The sequence below is a fragment of the Solanum lycopersicum genome, chromosome 10 (genome assembly GCF_036512215.1).
Source record: "Solanum lycopersicum chromosome 10, SLM_r2.1".
NCBI classification, from domain to species: Eukaryota; Viridiplantae; Streptophyta; class Magnoliopsida; order Solanales; family Solanaceae; genus Solanum; species Solanum lycopersicum.
Genome location: NC_090809.1, coordinates 12470858 through 12489789, shown reverse-complemented (window position 1 = coordinate 12489789; position 18932 = coordinate 12470858). Strand labels below are relative to the sequence as shown.

The window sequence follows — 18932 nt, the reverse complement described above, 5'->3', positions numbered from 1 at the left end:
TGTACATTAAAAAAAATATTTAAGTGAAGGATAAAATGATAATTCAACTTTGAGGTTAGTAGCTTCACACTTTTAATAATATATGATATCATACTTACACGAATTATTCATAAGAATATTTGGAGAATCAGAAATAATAAGTTGTTCAAGTGTCAACCCTCTAAAGATGTCAATGGTATTATGCACACTATCCTCTTCTCAACCTTTGAGCTTCAATGCATCACTTACATTTCTGGGAAAACCACCCCAATAAAAAAATAGGATCCCTATCACATGGCAAAAACCACCTGATGACCATTTCAAACTAAACATTGATGGATCCTTTAAGCCTGAAACAGACAGAGGTGGCACTGGACGGGTGATAAGGAACCAATCATGACAGTGGATTACGAAATTTGAATGTAAAACTAAAGTAGACAGTGTTTACCATGCAGATTTATTGGCCCTACTACATGGCTTGAGAATAGCAAAAACAAAAAGTATAGAGAATGTGTTGGTGGAAACCGACTCACGGGTACTTCTATATTCTCTATACACTTATAATGCTTTGTACGCAAACATATGTGCTGATTGCATGTCATTTCTCCAGCAATTGGAAGGACCAACACTCCACCATACTCCGAGAGAGGCTAATGGAGTTGCTGATGCTTTAGCTGAATACAGAAGGAAAACAAAGGATCCTACTCTGATTGTAAACAAACTATATATTTTTGACGCATCTCCTTCATTTGCTACTAACAATCTAGAATGAGATGTTAATTCAATTGGTTCAGCTAGATCAGTTCCCTTTTGTACGGACAATCCTTTATAAATAAATAAAGCATTTTCATTTATTAAGCAAAAATAATAATTACCAACCTCAATTGACTCTACCTAGATCAATCAACATAAACAACGAGTCCATAGAGTAATCAAATCCATTAGAAAAGCAATTAAATATAAAATTGATTAGGTAATAAAAAGCCCATTTCATAAATGGGAAACATTCAGTCAATTACAAAGCTAAAGAAGCCAATCAACATAAAAAAACTCAAATTCTCCCATGATCAATTACACCTACAACTTAAGCAATTCAAAATAAGACAATGAAGAAAGAGTGAAACTTAATACAATGGAGTATTCAATCTTAAATCCAAAAGATGAATAGTGAGAAAACTTGTTATCCAAGCTTGCAACCGCAAGCTAAGAACTATCAACATATGAGTACAAACAATAATAATCTTCACATTAATGGTTGTGCATGAGTGTAAAAACTGAATTTGGTATCAAAATGGTGAAATTCCAATTCTTCCCAACCCCTGGTAATATTTGGTCTTTGGGTTCGCGATATTTTGTACATGTGATGTAAAATGACCCTCGGGATCATTTCTCTGTTTTATGAATGATTTTCCTGTTTTCTCCTTCCTATAGGTTTCTTATAGCTTCTGTCTGGTCCTACGTTGGGTGGCATGCTCCCTAAGGTGTTTGACTGAGTTTGGTGCGAGTTTTGAGTTTTGGAAGAATAATGCTTGGAAGAGTTGATTTTATCAATATCTTGAGACACTGTCGCGGATTGGAATTCCTTCAGTTGCATCATCTCTAGAAGGGTCATTTTTGTCAAGAAGTCGGGTTAGGTTAGGATCGAATGTTGGGGTCAGTCAGCTTACGCGTTAAGATTTGGGGTCGGATCCAAATTGATCGTTAGTATTGCGTGTCGAAGATTATCGGGATTGGTTTTCATGTCAAAAACTATTTTTCAAAAAACTTCTATCTATACTTTAGACAAAAAATAAAGATATTTTCTGAAGAGTGTTTTTAATCAACCAACCAAACACTAGAAGTTTTTTTAGTAAAACATTTTACATGAGAATATAATTTAGAAACATTTTAAAGAAGATTATTCATTCACCAACCAAATTTGAGAATATAAGTCAAAAACCAACTTGTTTTACTAGAAAAAATTTTCTAGGAAAACATTTCTGTTCATACCAAACACACAAGCTCCTACTTTTTCTTAAGGGTTTAGAGAGTCGCCATGTGTACGAACTTTGTTTTCTACGCAAGTCTCCCTAATGGAAATTAGAGCTAGACAGGGTGGAGCGTGATACAGAAAGGCTAGACCTGTTAAGAATCTGACTCGCCTTATCCTATCCTACTCCCTTCGTCCCATTTTTAGGTATTACCTTTGACTTGAGACTGTGTTTAGGATAAAAGGGAAGACTTTTGAAATTTATGGTCTACACCAATCCTCAGATATTTGTGTGATTGAAAATCATTTCATTTAGGGAAAATAAAAATTTTAAAATTAAATTATTTCCAATTAAAGTAAGGTGATATTTCTTTTGGGACGGATTAAAAAGAAAAGGGTTCTCACATAAAATGGGAGGTAGTATTTAACATTTCTTCAAAATTTGGCTTATCCCACGTCACTCTAGCAAGCACTACCTCTTTCTGCCCGTTTAATCTCATTTTCAATTTGTTTTCTCTTTATTTATATATTTTGTAATATTATACCAAGACACCACTTATTATGTATCAATATTCAATTTTGTCTCGATAATAAAAAAAATAATGAACAATTTATGCATAAGGCACAAGTACTTCTTAGACTTTGACCGAAATCTCAGGGACGCAACTTAACTAAACTAAGGTCCTATTACCCTCTGAACATATTCCTTTTGTAATTTTATACACCTTTTGTCTTACATGGTATACTTAGTGACTCCACGCAATTGAGGCGTGTGGAGATATTTGGATGCCACGTAAGCCAAAAAGGTGCACAAAATTACAAAAAAAAAAAAAAAATAGGTTAGGGGTAATAGAACCTTAGTTTAGTTAAAGCGTGTCTCCGAAATTTCAATCATAGTCTCGGGGTACTTATACATTTCCAAACAATTTAATCAGAAAGGTTGATAGTTGCATGAGTAGAAGAAATTATTAATTTATTAGATGCATAAATTCATTTCCAAGATTACTTGTATAATCTACATCATGACTTCCCAAAACATAAAATATGCATATAGTTTTTTTATTAGAAGGAAATAAGTTTCTTTGGATTTACTCGCAATCCCTACTAATTGTCATCCTTAATGAAATCTGAGTTATTTTAATGTGTATTTATTACCAAATAAAAGGAAAGAGAAAATAGCAAAATGCCCATTTCATCTAAAACATCTTACCCCAATAAAATTACAAAAATATTCATTCAATTAAAATATTTTATCCACATATGGATACATACTCCACCATTGGACTCAAGTTGGTACTGGAAAAGGGTTAATGCCTTGAAAACAGAAACGCAAATTTGGTATTGATTTAGTGCTTACTTGCTCACTTCCGAGGGAAAATACTCACTCATACAAAGTTATAATATACTATTGAGGCAACATTCTAGACTTAGAGTGTCTGACTTAATTTGGACTAGATATTTTCAACCTAAGCATAGATCATATTATGACTAGCTATGCAAGATAGAGTATTAACCAAAAAGACACTCAAGAGATTAACTATTTCGGTGGAAGATGACACCTGTAGTTTGTGTGGGAAATCAGTAGAGGAGACACATATTCACATGTTCTCTACTTGTGAATGGATAGTGAGAGTCCAAAATGAAATGCAACATTGGTCTGTGATAGGAACTGCAAACATATTCTAAATAGAATCAGAAGAAAGAATTGGCAACAGTTCCACAAGGAACTTTTTGTTGCATTGTGCGGAGCAATGATATACTAGGTCTGAGGAACAAGAAATTGGAAATTGTTTGAAGGCATCATTATAAATAGAGATACGTTTGTGACACAAATTAAGGACTCTGTAGATAGACTTGAGACAGTTAAAAAGTCTAGAAAGGCGAATAAGTATAGTTGGTTGTTGTAGAGATTTGTGTAATTAGAGTTCTCTATGAGGCTTGACTCTCTTAATACCTTCCTTAGAGGGTGACTAGGGGATTAAGTGCTCTTTAGGTGTATTTGGTTTTTGTTTGTTAATGGTAATTTACATTGGCTACCAATTTTTTTTTATCTGAAACAACTCAATTATCACTTATTCTTTTTAGGGAAAAAAGACAAATATACCCCTGAACTATCATCAATGGTATGCAAATAACCTCCGTCATACTTTGGGACATTGATACCCCTGCTTTCCAAACACTAGAGCATATATACCCTTTATAGTAGCAGACATACATGTGCCGTAATCTTCACCAATCCGACATTTATCAACGGATAAGATTGTGTCATGTGTCCCCATTTAGTCTTTCTTAGAGTGAAGGGTATATATGCTCTAATTTTTGGCCGGCAAGGGCACTAATGTCCTAAAGTATGACAGAAGGTATCTGCATACTAATTTACGATAGTTCGAGGATATATTCGTCCCTTTTCCCTTATTTTTATTCATATTCATCATTGAGCACTCCTCATTTCCATCTTCTTCTTCAATTCCCTTCTTTCTTATTCTTGTATAAGAGAACAAAAATTGCTGGAAAAAAAGCTCAGAATGTAATAAATGTATTGACAGAAAAGAAAGCCAGAAAATTTCCACAAGTAAGTTTCCTTAATTGAATAAATTCAGTGAATCCATTCGAGTGAATAATATATCAAAAATATCAAAATATGAAAAGGTGAATATCATATCTAAAATTTGAAACCATTTAGAAGATTTGAGCTATATATCGATTGAAATTTTCCATGGAAGAGCCCATATATCAGTAGTAGTATCATCAACATTGGATCATCTATTGAAAATAGTTCCTAAAATATCTGACGCTATAACAGTGATGCTTGTCCACAACGATCAGTTTGATTTCTTACAAAAAAAGCAGCACTTTTGAACTTTCATTTAATATGATGATCCAAACTATGAGTACCATTTCTCATGTCGTTGAATGTCCCCTGAAGAAACTATGGCTTTATTTTATCTACAGCTTCTAGGAAGTCTTCCATTGTAACTGGAATTTCAGCATTTCTGATTTCAATATGTTCTTGATCTCGTCTATGGTTTTCCCAGCTATCTTCTGCCTCATGCCATTCAAGGAAGCGTCTCTGCAGATGTTTGTTAGATCATCTCCACTGTAGCCTTTTGTTTTTTGTGCCACTTGCTCAATATCCACCTCAGGAGCCAACTACCATTGAATTTTTCAGTCAACAAAATTTTCCATTCTATAATACTAATCTAGGGCCAGTTCTACATGAAGACATTTCTCTCGGCTCAAACATCATACGCAATGCGAAAAGATATTGAAATGAAAAATGTATAATGAGATCACGCTCATTTTGAACCCACTCTATCAATTTTCCCATATTTAGTAGGCTGGTTTGAGCTTGGAACTTCCATGTTAGAGGTCTCAAGTTCGAAACCCCTTACAAGTGAAAGCAAGGGGTTTGCCTTCTGGGTCGAGCTCGTCGCACCACGCTTGCCTAGTGCGGGTTACCTCTTCTATGTGGTTTTCAAGGTATTGCATAGGAGCGGGCGTTTTACCCTATTCGCACCCAAAGGATAGAGCCTGTGGGTTTCCCTTGTCATAAAAAAAACAATTGAACTATTTTTTAAGAAAAGAAATTCCTTTAAGAAAAGGGAATGACTTCCCCAAAGGGAACTAGAGAATACAAGTTATGCAAGTGACATTTCACATTGATTATGTCCTACCTAACATAGTATAGCTCACTTAACATGATAGTTTATTACTATGTAAATGAAAATTTTCTTTGTAAAAGTCAGAAAAAGTTTCTGTAATTGAGTTTTGATTATTGAACAATTCTTGTGAGGTTATGATGATAATATAACAAAAGAACATACAAGAAAAAGACAGCTGAAACAAGGAAAGCTTACCTCGATTGATTTTAAGTTTATCTGTATAAGCTCCTTACGGGTCTCAAAATCAGGAAGTGGGATGTAAATCCACTTTTCTAGCCGGCTCTTACAGTAGCACAGCGAATCGCCGATTAAACAGAACGCAAATGAAAAGTAACAGAAGCAAAATTAGTGAATCATCAAAAGTGTCACTTATTTACCTTAGTTCCTCGTCAAGATTCCCAGGGAAATTTGTTGCTGCCAAAAGTGTCACCATTTTACCTGATGTACTATTAGAGTTATTTAATCCATCGATCTGAACTAAAAGTTCAGCCATTAACCTTCGGGATGTTTCATGCTCTGTAGCAGACCTGAGAAACAACTTCAAAGCTTAGTACTGAGAAAAATACTCAGCTTATATGAAATAAATTTAGAAAGAACCAAGATTATTGTTTTACCCTCTGACACTGCAAAGAGAATCAATATCATCAATGAAAATCATAGTTGGAGCATGAGCACGGGCAAGCTTAAATAAGCACCAAGTCAATCGTTCACTCTCTCCATACCAATTTCCACACAATGAACTACAGGAAATATTCATAAATGTCATCCCACACTCTGTAGCAACAGCTTTGGCCAAGAGTGTTTTCCCTTTGCCAGGAGGACCAAACAAAAGAACTCCTCTCCAAGGTCTCCTGATTCCCTGCAAGTAACATTCAATATTATAGTATGTTATGTGACTAATACATACGGGAAATTATTCACTTTTTGGACACCATAAAATGATGAGAAGTATTTTTCCTTAAAATGTTACTTCTGTCCTACCAAATATATATATATATGCACCCACCCATCATTCATTAGTATGCTAATATTCAGAATCAACTATCTGCAGTCCCTGGAAATACTCAGGCATAAACAGTGGGAGTACCACTGTTTCCTGTAGAATCCTCTTTGCCTCACTTAGTCCAGCAACGTCATCCCATTTTACCCCTAGATTTGTGTCCAATTTCCTTTTCAAGCCTAGCAACCAATTAAGGATGAGATCCATCGTACTTTACTTTTGACTTGACGTCTTTTACAGAATTCTGGTAGTTATAAAGAAGGATGGTAAGAACATTATGTACAAAGAAATTAAAGTCTCAGCTTAGTATTAAGTAGGGTGAAGGAGCTTTTCTGCACTTTTGGCTCATCAACTGCTCTAAAAATTGCAATACTTTAAAGTATAGTTACTTGATTTTATCAACATAACAACAAAAATCCACTGCTTTTATGTAAACGGAGATTTTTAAGATTGGAGTTGGGAAAAATACTTTGTGATTTGAGTCTATGTGATGGCCTAAAAGACAACAATTTTAAATATTCTCGCATAGTTTAAGATAGAAAAAGTATTTGTACCTCTTGTTCAGCTGAGTTTACGTTTTTGTTCACCTCAGCAGCAGAGTTGAGATTTCCTCGCTACAAGTTTTTTTCAAAAAAATAAACTCTGTAACTTAAACATGAAAAGTTGAAAAATGGAAAACAAAATAAAATGACAATTCTAGATAAGATTAAAGATTATTTGAGATTGGAATTTGATAAAATAATTTATGATTTGAGTCTAAATGATGGCCTAAAAAGCAACACTACTAGACGTTCTCGACGAGAATTAAAGGTAGATGAGGTATTTGTACCACTTGTTGCGCTGAGTTTCCATTACTATTCGGCTGTGCAGTAGAGATAAACAATCCTCCCTACAATTTTTTTAAAAAACAAATAAACTTTGAAACATAAAACAAGAAAAGTAAAGTTGGAAAAAGGAAAACAATTTTAGCAAAGATTAGAGATTGTTTAAAAATTGGAGCTTGGTAAAATAATTTGTGATTTGAGTCTAGATACTATCACAGGTAGATGAGGCATTTGTACCACTTGTTGCATTGTGTTTCCATAACTATTCACTTGCACAGCAGAGCTGATCACTCCTCCCTACAAGAATTTTATAAACAAATAAACTTTGTAACCTATTGCAAGAAAAAGTTGGAAAAGGGAAGACAAAATGTATAACAATTCCAACAAAGATTAAAGATTACTAAGATTGTAGTTTGGTAAAATACTTTGTGATTTGAGTCTAGATGATAGCCTAAAAAGCAACATTCTTAGATGCTGCCGAATAATATTAAGGGGTGTTGAAGCATTTGTACCATTTGTTGTGTTCTGATCCCAATATTAGATACCGACCCAGCAGAGCTGATCCCTCCACCCTGTACAAGATTAAAAAAAAAGAAAGAAAAGAATTGTAATCTAACACAAGAAAAAGTTGGAAAGGTATGATATAAAAAATTATGTAAAAGATAAAAATTATTTAAGTTGGACTTTGTTAAAATACAGTACGCAATTAGAGTGCAGATGAGCAACATTATCAAATGTTCTCAGATAATATGAAAGGCAGAAGAGATATTTTTACCACTTGTTGCGTTGTGTTTCTGAGGTTGCTTGAAAAAGTATTTGTCGTTAGACTTGCACATTGTTGTGCTTGTTGTTGTACTAATTATGATTGAAGCATCAAACTACAGTGTTGTTCTTGTTGTTGTTGTTGTAGTTGTGATTGAAGCATCAAGCTACGTTGTTGTTGTTGTTGTTGTTGTAAAATACCTCGAATGGCATATCCCTGTAACAATATATGCTTCCATTGATAATTTGATAGATTAATTACACACTACAATATGTTAGAATACATTGAGGAGTGTTTTTGGTCAGAGAAAATAATACATATTAGCCATGCCATAGTATTTTTACTGAATTAAGGCATTAAAGATAGAATTGTCCCTAATATACCAAATTATGGATTAGAAATAATCCACGCATAACTTAATTATCTCAACATTACTAATAAATTCTTTTTCATACTAATCTCATATACACTACAAAGGATAGTTTACAAAATTTACATGTAACAATGAAAAACTCCATATTAAAAAGCGAATATATAAAGTAGGACACATTGTGAAACATATGCAAGCTAAGGTACATACCTGGTGAATTGGGGGCTGAATATTAATGGTATTGAAGTCATGATCAAAGTTAAGATGACCTTCTTCATAAATATGAGTGAAACCACTATAGGATAGTCCTTTTGAACCAGCTAGGAAAGAGGGGTTACCCAAGTATATTTGAAGGAGAAATGGAAGCCTTTGCAAATCGTTACTTAATGTGGGTTCAACTGCCATGATCTATCCTAACAACTCTGTTATCCCTAAATGTGAATCTTTGTTGACATCAAACTTGTCGAAAATTATCTTCATCTTCTCCTCTTTACTCTTTGCAGCATCCACACCCACCATCTGCTTCAACAAATTTTTATTAATAATAATAATCAGTCAAAAACTAAAGACCAGACTTGAAATAATTTAAGAGTCTTAGTTGTTATTATATATATATATATATATATAAAATACCTGATAGTTTTCGAGCTTCTATTTTTTCATCATTCAAAAATCAGAGATGATGTTTTCGAATTGGACTAAGAGGTATATATAGTGGAATTAGATTTTGACCAGAAAAAGGCATTTACTTTTCTTTTCCTTCTTTTTTTTGGGGATAAAAAAGAATTAATATGGAAAGTGTAAAAATTTGTCAAATAGTTTATTTATGGGTATTCATCGGCACTTTTTGCTACTTCATTTTTTAAATAAATTCAAGTAAAAACATGTACTATATGATAAAATTGTTCATAAAAAAATATAGTATAGGTATATTATTTTTTTAAAAAAAAATTGTAGAATTTCTGTATGTTATTTCTTCAAAACAAATTGACAAACTAAAATCAAATTAAATATTATTTATTTTTATTAATATATAACCAAATAAAATCAATTTATTTAATTTTTTTAATTTGAATTGTAAATACCCCTAAGCACATTATCTGTGTTTTAGCGGGATATTCTTACTTATTAAACAGCAATTCAACTGCAACAAAATAGTTATTCTGCTGGACTTTAAGTCTACCCTTTTACAATAGAATTTTTTTTTCTTACCTTATTATAACAAGGATAAATATAATTCTTTGAACTTCCTAACAATTATATTCGTAGGCTTATATTCTGATGAATTATAATACACTGATTTAAACAAATCATGTTGGAAAAAATAAGGTGTGCTATATTTAAAGGGAAATTTTCACAAAATAGCCACCATATTTAAAATTATTATTCAATTTAGCTAAAGTTTGATAAATACAAATAGTAGCTAGTTGCTACAGCTGTAATAACTTATACACAATTTTTTAAAAGTAAATGGCGGTAATCTCGGAGGGCATAAATACCTTAATTCACGCAGCAGAATTGAGTACCTTCCTTCTACAACATAATCGAGTACCTCCGATCCCAAATCACCGCCAGCAACTCAATTTTCTTCTGAGATCGTTGAATCGGTATCGATTTCATCACTGATTATACAACAGGTACACAATCCAATGAATTGATTCAGTTTAGGTATATAGTTTCATCTCTTTTCTGCTTTGTGCTCTAGAGATTTGGATCAATCAATTGATATTTAGGTCGAAGAAACTATTTCAATTGTTTAAACTGTTTAATCAAAATTCAAATCTTCATCGATAATCAAAACTTTGATTGAATGCATGTTTCAATCATTTCCAGTGGAGTTAGTTTGTATAGAGTGATTTGGATTTGTAAAACTGTATAAACTAGATTTAGTTGAATTGTGATTTGAATATGTATGATTCATTGATATTTGTAGTTTATGTGTAGTTAGTGTAAGTTAGTATCGTATAAATGTTGACTTTTATATGTGTAGATGTATAACCGAGCCATTTCACTGATTAATTGTATAAAGTTAACTTTTGTATAATTTAGTTTGTACAGAGTGATTTAGATGTATAAAATTGTATAAATTAGTTTTAGTTGAATTGCGATTTGTATATGTATAATTCATTGATATTTGTAGTTTATGTGTAGTTAGTGATTGTATAAATTAGTATTTGTATAAACGTTGATTGTTATATCTGTCGATGTAAAAATGTTGTTTTAGTGATTAATTGTGTAAAGTTAATTTTTGTATAATTTAGTTTGTATATAGTGATTTAGATTTGTAAAATTGTATAAATTAGTTTAGTTGAATTGCGATTTATATATTTATAATTCATTGATATTTGTAGCTTATGTGTAGTTAGTTACTGTATAAGTTAGCGTTCATATAAACGTAGACTGGTATATCTGTAGATGTATAACTGAGCAGTTTCAGTGATTAATTGTATAAAGTAATTTTTTGTATAATTTAATTTGTATAGAGTGATTTAGATTTGTAAATTGTATAAATTAGTTATTGTTGAATTGCGAGTTGTATATGTATAATTCATTGATATATGTAATTTATGTGTAACTAGTGACTGTATAAGTTAGTGTGCGTATAAACGTTAGACTGTTATATCTGTAGATGTATAACTAAGTTGTTTCAGTGATTAATTATAAAAAAAGTTAATTTTTATATAATTTAGTTTGTATAGAGTGATTTAGATTTGTAAAATTGTATAAATTAGTTTCAGTTGAATTGCTATATGAATATGTATAATTCATTGATATTCAAATAGCAATTCATTGATATTTGTAGTTTATGTGTATTTAGTGATTGTATAAGTTAGTGTTCATATAAATGTAGATTGTTATATTTGTAGATGTATAACTTTGTTATTTCGGTGATTAATTGTATAAAAAGTTGGAAGAATTGAATTGTGTTAATTATTGTATAAATTAATTTTTATATAGTGAGTTTGATTTATAAAATTGTATGATTAGTGCATGTATAAATGTATTAATAACAACTGATTTATACTGTTATTTGATTGTATACAGGATTGTCTTCCATAGCTATCTTGGTAATGCATTTTGATAAATGGGATGATGATGTTATGCTTACTATGTTATTGAGGGAGATGTTTTTAGAGAAAATGCCTCTTTTAAAAAGTTATATAATATAATTGCAATTCAACTCTCTGTGGATGTGACTGTGTACAAATATAAGATTGATTAGAGCAGTACTAGGATGGTGATACGCAATAAGATGGGGGTGCAGATATATGTTATGCTAAAAAAGTCTATAAATGAATTTAACAAATACCCCCTTTGTATAACTATCTCTAAGAGGTATTATCAGAACAATGAACTTTGTGAAAGCTTAACTAACGCAACGTATGATATTTTGGGATCACTTTGTATAACTGGTTTTGAGAAATTTGAAAAACAAAAACTGACAGTTGAAGAGATAGTACATCCCTTCGGTACCTTTCAAATGGAGAATTGCAGTATGGTGATTACTGATCCATCATATAAGTATGTAAAGGTAGATCACGTGTACAATAATAAAGCTACATTGAAGTGTGTGATGGAGCAATATGCAATTGCGGTACAATCCCAGTTTAAGACAAAAAATCAAATTCAATCAGGTAACATCATTTGTATAAATTTGTTCAACTGTTATTAGGTGTATAATTTTGACTTATATGTATATCTTAATAATTTTACGTATATTTATACACTTGTGTGTTTCTACAATGAATGCTACTGGTTAATGAAGGCCTCATATATCAATAAATCAGGAATGTTTAGAATAAGAGCGTTCAACTGAACATATATGTTCACTGAAAGCTAGGGTTTATTCACAAGGACAAGTAACAAGCAACTTAGGTGGTGGAAATGTTAAGCCTAAATTTGTAGATCATAAAAGGAAATACGCACCTTCTGACATAAAAAAGTTATGAAGTTGGATCTTGGTGTTGATATATCTTACATGTTGGCTTGGAGAGCTAAAGAAAGGGGTTTGATTTCCTTGAGGGGGACGCTAGGAGGATCATACAACAAATTACCTTCGTATTTGTATATATTGGGTATTACATATCCATGATCCCATATACACTTGTAGAAAACAGATGAAGATTGGTTATTGTACCTGTTTATGCATTGGATCGTTTCATCAAAGAATTTGACCATTGCCGACCTGTAGTTGTAGTTGATGGGTGTCATCTTTGAGGACCTTATAATGAAACTTTTGTAGCAGCTACTATGACTGACGGTGCAGGAATATAAATATGCATTTTATATTATATATAAATATATGAATTTTGAATGACTGTTATACATAACTCTTTGTATATATACTTATAATCTGCAACTCTGTAACTTATAAATATGTATGTGTAGATAATATCTTCCCACTAGCATATGGTGTCTTAGATTCAGAGAATGAAGCCTCTTGGAAATAATTTTTTGAACAACTAAGAGAATAATATGGGGAAAGGAACAATATGTGTATTGTGTCTCATAGAAAAGAAAGCATCATAAAGGTTGTTACACAAGTGTATAATAATGTGCAACACTATGCTTGTATGTGACACCTTTTAAAGAATGTTCAGACAAAGTACAGAAAATTCCATGAAAAGTTAAGTCCAGTATTCTTTAAAATGCTAAGTCATGTAATCAGTCAGATTTTGATAGACTAATGAAAATAGTAGAGAAAGCAAATATGAGTAAAGGAATATTTGAAGTTGGATGGATATGATAAATGATTTAGAATGGATGAACCAGTTCACCGTTGTTCGTCAATGACATCGAATATCGCAGAAAATATAAATGCGGCATTAATTTCAGCAAGAGAATTGTCAATTTATGATTTTCTAGAGGAAGTTAGGCTAATTTTAACATATGAAATTATGATAACAAAAATGAGGTATCATTAGCATTTACTCCCTTGATTGAAAAATTTCAGGAGACACTCAAAATTAATGAAGCAATAAGTACACGAATGATGGTATAATTTTTTTTATATTTGTCTAAATTTGTACGTACTAATCTATTTTGATTTATTTTTGTATATTTCATATTTTTTCTTCAACAGAATATGTTCACAATGTCAATGATAAAGGTAAAATTTTTTTAGTTTGTCTCCAGAAGAAAAAGTGCACTTGTGGAAGCTTTCACTATGAAGAAATGCCATGTGGACATGCTTAGGCTGTTCTGAAGTTCAAGAGTTTAGGACTAGATGAATTTTGGTCGAATTTATACACACCGACAATAGTGTTGAAGACTTATGATTTCCAATATACCCATCGCTAGATAAAACAGAGTGGGTGGTCCCTGGATACATAATGATTGATTTAGTTCTGCCTCCAGAATTCAAAAGGTCTCCTTGAAGACCAAGAAAAAAGTCTCGCGAAAAATCAGCAAGAGAGGTGTTTGAAAATAAGGGACAAATACATGCAGTACATGTGGCATTGTAGGTTACAATATGCGTTCTTGTAGAAATCAGCCTCGGGAAGCTTAGAAAAGATTAGTTTGAAATGTGTATGATGAATTTATACATTTAATATTGCCTTACTTTTTTCATTTGAATATTATTTTAGTTATATTGTTACATGATCACAGATGATATTTCAGTTTACTTTTAAAATGATATTTCATGTTATTATATTATTTAACATGTACCCTTGTGTATTACAATTTACAAATGAATTCACCAATTACCCACTATGTATAACTATTTTTTATAGTTGTTATCAGTGAATTTTGTGGAAGTTGAACTAAGTATAAATTAGTATTCTTATAAATGTAGATTTATCTCTACATTTGTTTAATTGAGCTATTTCAGTGATTAATTGTATAAAATAGTTGGAAGAATTAAACTGTGTATATTATTGTATAAACTAGTTGCTATAAGGTGATTTTAGTTTGTAAAATTGTATAAAGTAGTTTAAGTAGAACTGCTACTTCAATATGTATAATATTGATATCTATATTTTATGTGGAATTAGTATCTGTATAAATTAATGTTCGTATAAATATAAACTTGATATCTGCATTTGTATTTTGGCATACAACCTGCAAATAATATTTGGTATTTTTGGAATTACGTTGTATAATTTTTTTTGACAAATTCGAAAATGAAAAAGGTGACATTTGCGTAATTACTGAGTCCGGTAAACACTTTAATTGGACTGTATAGTTGCATATGAAATAAAAAACTAACAAACAAACTAAAACACAAAAGATACGAATTTTTGTTATTACTATAGTAATAAATGCATTTGAATAATGATTTCTCAATTAAGTTGATTAATTATTTAAAAATATTGCATAACATGTCAAACTATTCATTTGTATAATATATTCACAAAAATAATTGTATAATATCTGAAACATCAACAAATAAAATCGCAAAACAGAGTTCATTAAACAAAATAACAGAGCCAACAAAATGTTGTTCCCATCAAACTGGAATATTAAAAAAGTAGCACTGCTAATACAAAATTCCAAAACAAACATAAAGGATACAATAAAACTAAGTGATTGTAATATGTTCAATACTATCTGCATCAACTTTTGATTTGATTGGCTAGTCCGGTGCCTCACTGTCATTAATCGCCTCAGCTTGATCTTTTCGCATGCCATAATTTAACAATAGCGCTGCATATCTACTATACAAAAGTCAGGATAAAATGGACCAGTTGAAATTCCATTGCCATCACTAAAGAACTCTGCATATGCCGAAATGTATAGACTACAATCCCTATATACAAATACATAATAATACAAGATTATTTTCAACAACTGAACTATGAAAAAAAAGTCATCAAAAAAGGACAAGTGTATAATAACTTACAAGTTGTCAGGAGGTCGTTGAGGAATATCATCCACATATACGATGTCAAAAGAATCATAATTTGTGTGCAATCTGTTTTTCGGATGTGAAAGTAAATTCAATCCTTTCTTTTGATAAAATCCAGTCATTGAAAGCTATATGGGTATCAGTTGTGCATATTTTTTTTATCTCAGTGAGTACGTATGAATCACGGATGGATCCTCTGAGTGAATCATATACAATTATACTACGTTCATTAAAATACACAACAATCAATACCAAATGTAATCTCTCCTTCATATTAATCAGAATGAATATATTATCAACAGTAAACCATGACACAACAACATGCATCCTATATCCATTAATATATTCTAGTATAGTCTCTTCATAGATGGCCTTAGATGCAAGAGTAATAGTTTCAAAATGTACATCCCAAATGTAATGAATCAGTGTGTTATAATAATAGTCAACAATGCTGAAGGTGTATATGCTGCTAGGATTGTACTTTCCCTTCGTCCTCAAATAGTACAATATCACATTTTTGTGTTGTAGGAATTAAAGTAAACCAAAAACAAAAATAATATACAAATGCAATGAATTTATATTATAAAAATAAATGAAGCAAAATTTATATTGAATCATTCAACACTTGTCCAAGATAAACTAGTTTATAGAATCAGTTTTTATCCAAAATAATGAATACACCAAAATTCAGTGATCTTTTAAGGTACACTGTGTCTTTTTGTATCGATTATCAGAGTTTTTCTATCGTTGAAGTTAAAAGATTATGTACAACTGATATGTTTTATACATAATTGTGAAATTATATATATTATACAAATTAACTGCACACTCTCTTGTTTTGGTGTCTAGCAAGAAGACATTGTCTTAACCATGTCCAGAAATTGATATATAACTATTTATCATGTGTTCCACTAATAGAATCAAATGGATGTTTCTGATCAAAGATTACGAGAAACATTGAAGTACTATGTAAAATGAGAAAATAAGTAATTGTTAGACTATATAAATCATGATTGTATATGTATGAATAAAACTTAATGTATAAAATTTAGAATTATACAAGAAGAAGATTCAAAAGTTGTAATATATGGGGATGTATTATATCGATCTGGAAGCCTAATTCGATTGTGTCTCATCCACCACTCTTGTCCCTGAATATAAGACAATACTTCTTTCTGGGTTGAGTCTCAAAAGATGTCGACCAGGAATCAGTATTGGAGATTATGTTTTAACTGTATTGTAGCTTGCATCAGCAGGAGATATAATTTGAATCGGTGCAACAAATATGATGTGTTATTCAGGAGGTACATCTTTACCAATAGTCTTAAAATTATAAAAGAGTCGATCATTTATATAAAATTATCAATATATATTGACATATAAAAAAATATCATATAAGTCATAATCAAACATCTAAAATTGTATTAATCGGTGATAACTCAACAGTGATGGGAACCTTCAAATACTGACCAACGGGCTTTAAAAACAAATTTTTAATAAATGTGTGTACAAACACAGACTTTATACATAAAAGTTCAAAGCATAAATTCATATACAAAAACATAAGTTAAGAACATAATCAAACCTCCTCTTTTTCCTGATCTCGTGACAACACGCCACGGATGAAAACATTCGGTGATAACTCGTCAGTGATGAGAACCTTCAACGTCAAAATAACATATTCAATTTTTTTACTAAATGTGTGTGAAAATGGAGACTTATACATAAAAATTTAAAGCGTATTATACATATACAAAAACATAAGTTAAGAACATAATCAAACCTCCTCTTTTTCCTGATCTAGTGACAATCCGCCAGTGATGAAAACATCCGGTGATAACTTGTTAGTGATGATAACCTTCAAGGACAGACCAACAATCTTAAAGAAAACAATTTTTGAATAAATGTGTGTGCAAACATAGACTTTATACATAAAAGTTCAAAGCATATATACATATACAAAACATAAGTTAAGAACATAATCAAGCCTCCTCTTTTTCTTGATCTAGTGACAACTCAACTATTACGGGAATCTTCAATAAATAAAACTATTCATAAATTAACATATGAACATATATTGTCTAATTATTGGTCAAACGGGTTTTTTTGTAGTAAATATATATTTTAATTTATATATATAAGTAATTATAGTAATAAACAGCTAAAATTTGCACATATACGTTCAAATAATATTGAATTACCTTACTGTTCTCTAAGTTATTCATTTCATCTGGGCGTTGTAGTCCAGAACTTATATGTGACTGTGGCATGCCCCAATTGAAGATTTCGATGGAACTTCTAAATCAGAATCCTGAAAAAAAAGTTCATAAATTCAACATACAAAATTATTAATGTATATAGACATATACAAAATAAATCATATAAGTCATAATCAAATCTCTGCAATTGTATTATGTGGTGATAACTCGTTAGTGATGAAAACTTTCAAAGGCTGACCAATAGTCTTGGATTTAATTAATTTATGAAGTATATTAAATACAAACAAAGGTATAAAAAGACAATAGAAAAATAAAATCAAATCTCCAATTTTTTTCATACCGTGATGACTCATTGATAATAAGAAGATTCAAAGACTGAGCAATAGGCTTACGGACATAAATACATATACAAAAACAAAACGTCGTTAAAAAATTAACATATGAACATATATTGTATAACAATTATACAAAAGAGTGTTGTGTAAAAAAATTAGATTACAATTTGAATATATACGTAATAACAGGAATAAACAGTTGAAAGTTGCACATATACGTTCGGATAATATTGAATTACCTCATTGTTTTCTAAGTTATTCATTTCATTTGGACGTCGTTTTCTGGAACTTGAAGATGGATAGTGTATAGGTGACTGTGCCATGCCCCCAATCGGAGATTTCGATGGAACTTCTCTATCAGATTCGTGAAATAAACTTTCATAAATTCAACATGCACAATTGAATTTATATAGAAAATATAATTTTATGTTTGAATACAGAACCTTCGCTGTTATTTTATTTTGTTAATGACATTCAATACAACATTGAAGTTGTCTTGTATCCAGTTTCTTAAATCTGTAAATTCTTATTTCACTAAGAAATACATGAAGGTATAAAAATTTATTTTTTTAAAAAATAAATAAACAACAATATGAGCAATAATATTATACTAACAGACAATTTGAATGAATCAAATTTAGCACGCGAAATGTTGATTTGAGATGAATCATTGTTTGATGTTGTAACACCAAGCTTTTGATTTTTTACGTTTGGCAGGCAATTGTTTGATGACTCGCTTGGTTACAACAACATCAAGTTGCTTTCTGTGTCTCACACGTTAAGTCTTCACTGATGGAGAGACTGGGGCATTACGTGTTTGTCGCCTTTGTGTATTGTGATCTTGAATAACTTTGGGTGGGATCTTCTTTGACAAAACCGGGACAGATTACCTAAGACGCTTCTTGATAGTTAAGATATCAGAATAAGATACAATCTTTTCCTTTCCCTTGTTGTTAATTGA

The 18932-nt window shown here is 31.1% G+C and overlaps 1 protein-coding gene across 1 annotated transcript; it reads right to left on the bottom strand.

The window, feature by feature from the left end:
* Positions 1-4644: 4644 nt before the first annotated feature.
* LOC101243833 (katanin p60 ATPase-containing subunit A1-like) lies at positions 4645-9074 on the bottom strand. The gene is made up of 8 exons (XM_026027773.2): positions 8778-9074; positions 8210-8413; positions 7947-8006; positions 7672-7731; positions 7440-7499; positions 7165-7224; positions 6225-6469; positions 4645-6137 (listed from the first exon to the last, which is right to left on the bottom strand). Exons 3-8 carry the CDS (start codon positions 7947-7949, stop codon positions 5984-5986), a joined length of 582 nt encoding a protein of 193 aa, XP_025883558.1. The 5' UTR covers positions 7950-8006; positions 8210-8413; positions 8778-9074; the 3' UTR covers positions 4645-5983.
* Between the last annotated feature and the right edge of the window lie 9858 nt (positions 9075-18932).

What these genes read in the sequence shown, in the direction of transcription:
- LOC101243833 (XM_026027773.2), bottom strand. An exon ending in GAAACACAATGCAACAAGTG is followed by an intron (nt 7,500 to 7,671) that starts GTACAAATGCCT and finishes AAAAAATTGTAG; the next exon opens with GGAGGATTGTTTATCTCTAC. An exon ending in TCTCTTTGCAGTGTCAGAGG is followed by an intron (nt 6,138 to 6,224) that starts GTAAAACAATAA and finishes GTTGTTTCTCAG; the next exon opens with GTCTGCTACAGAGCATGAAA.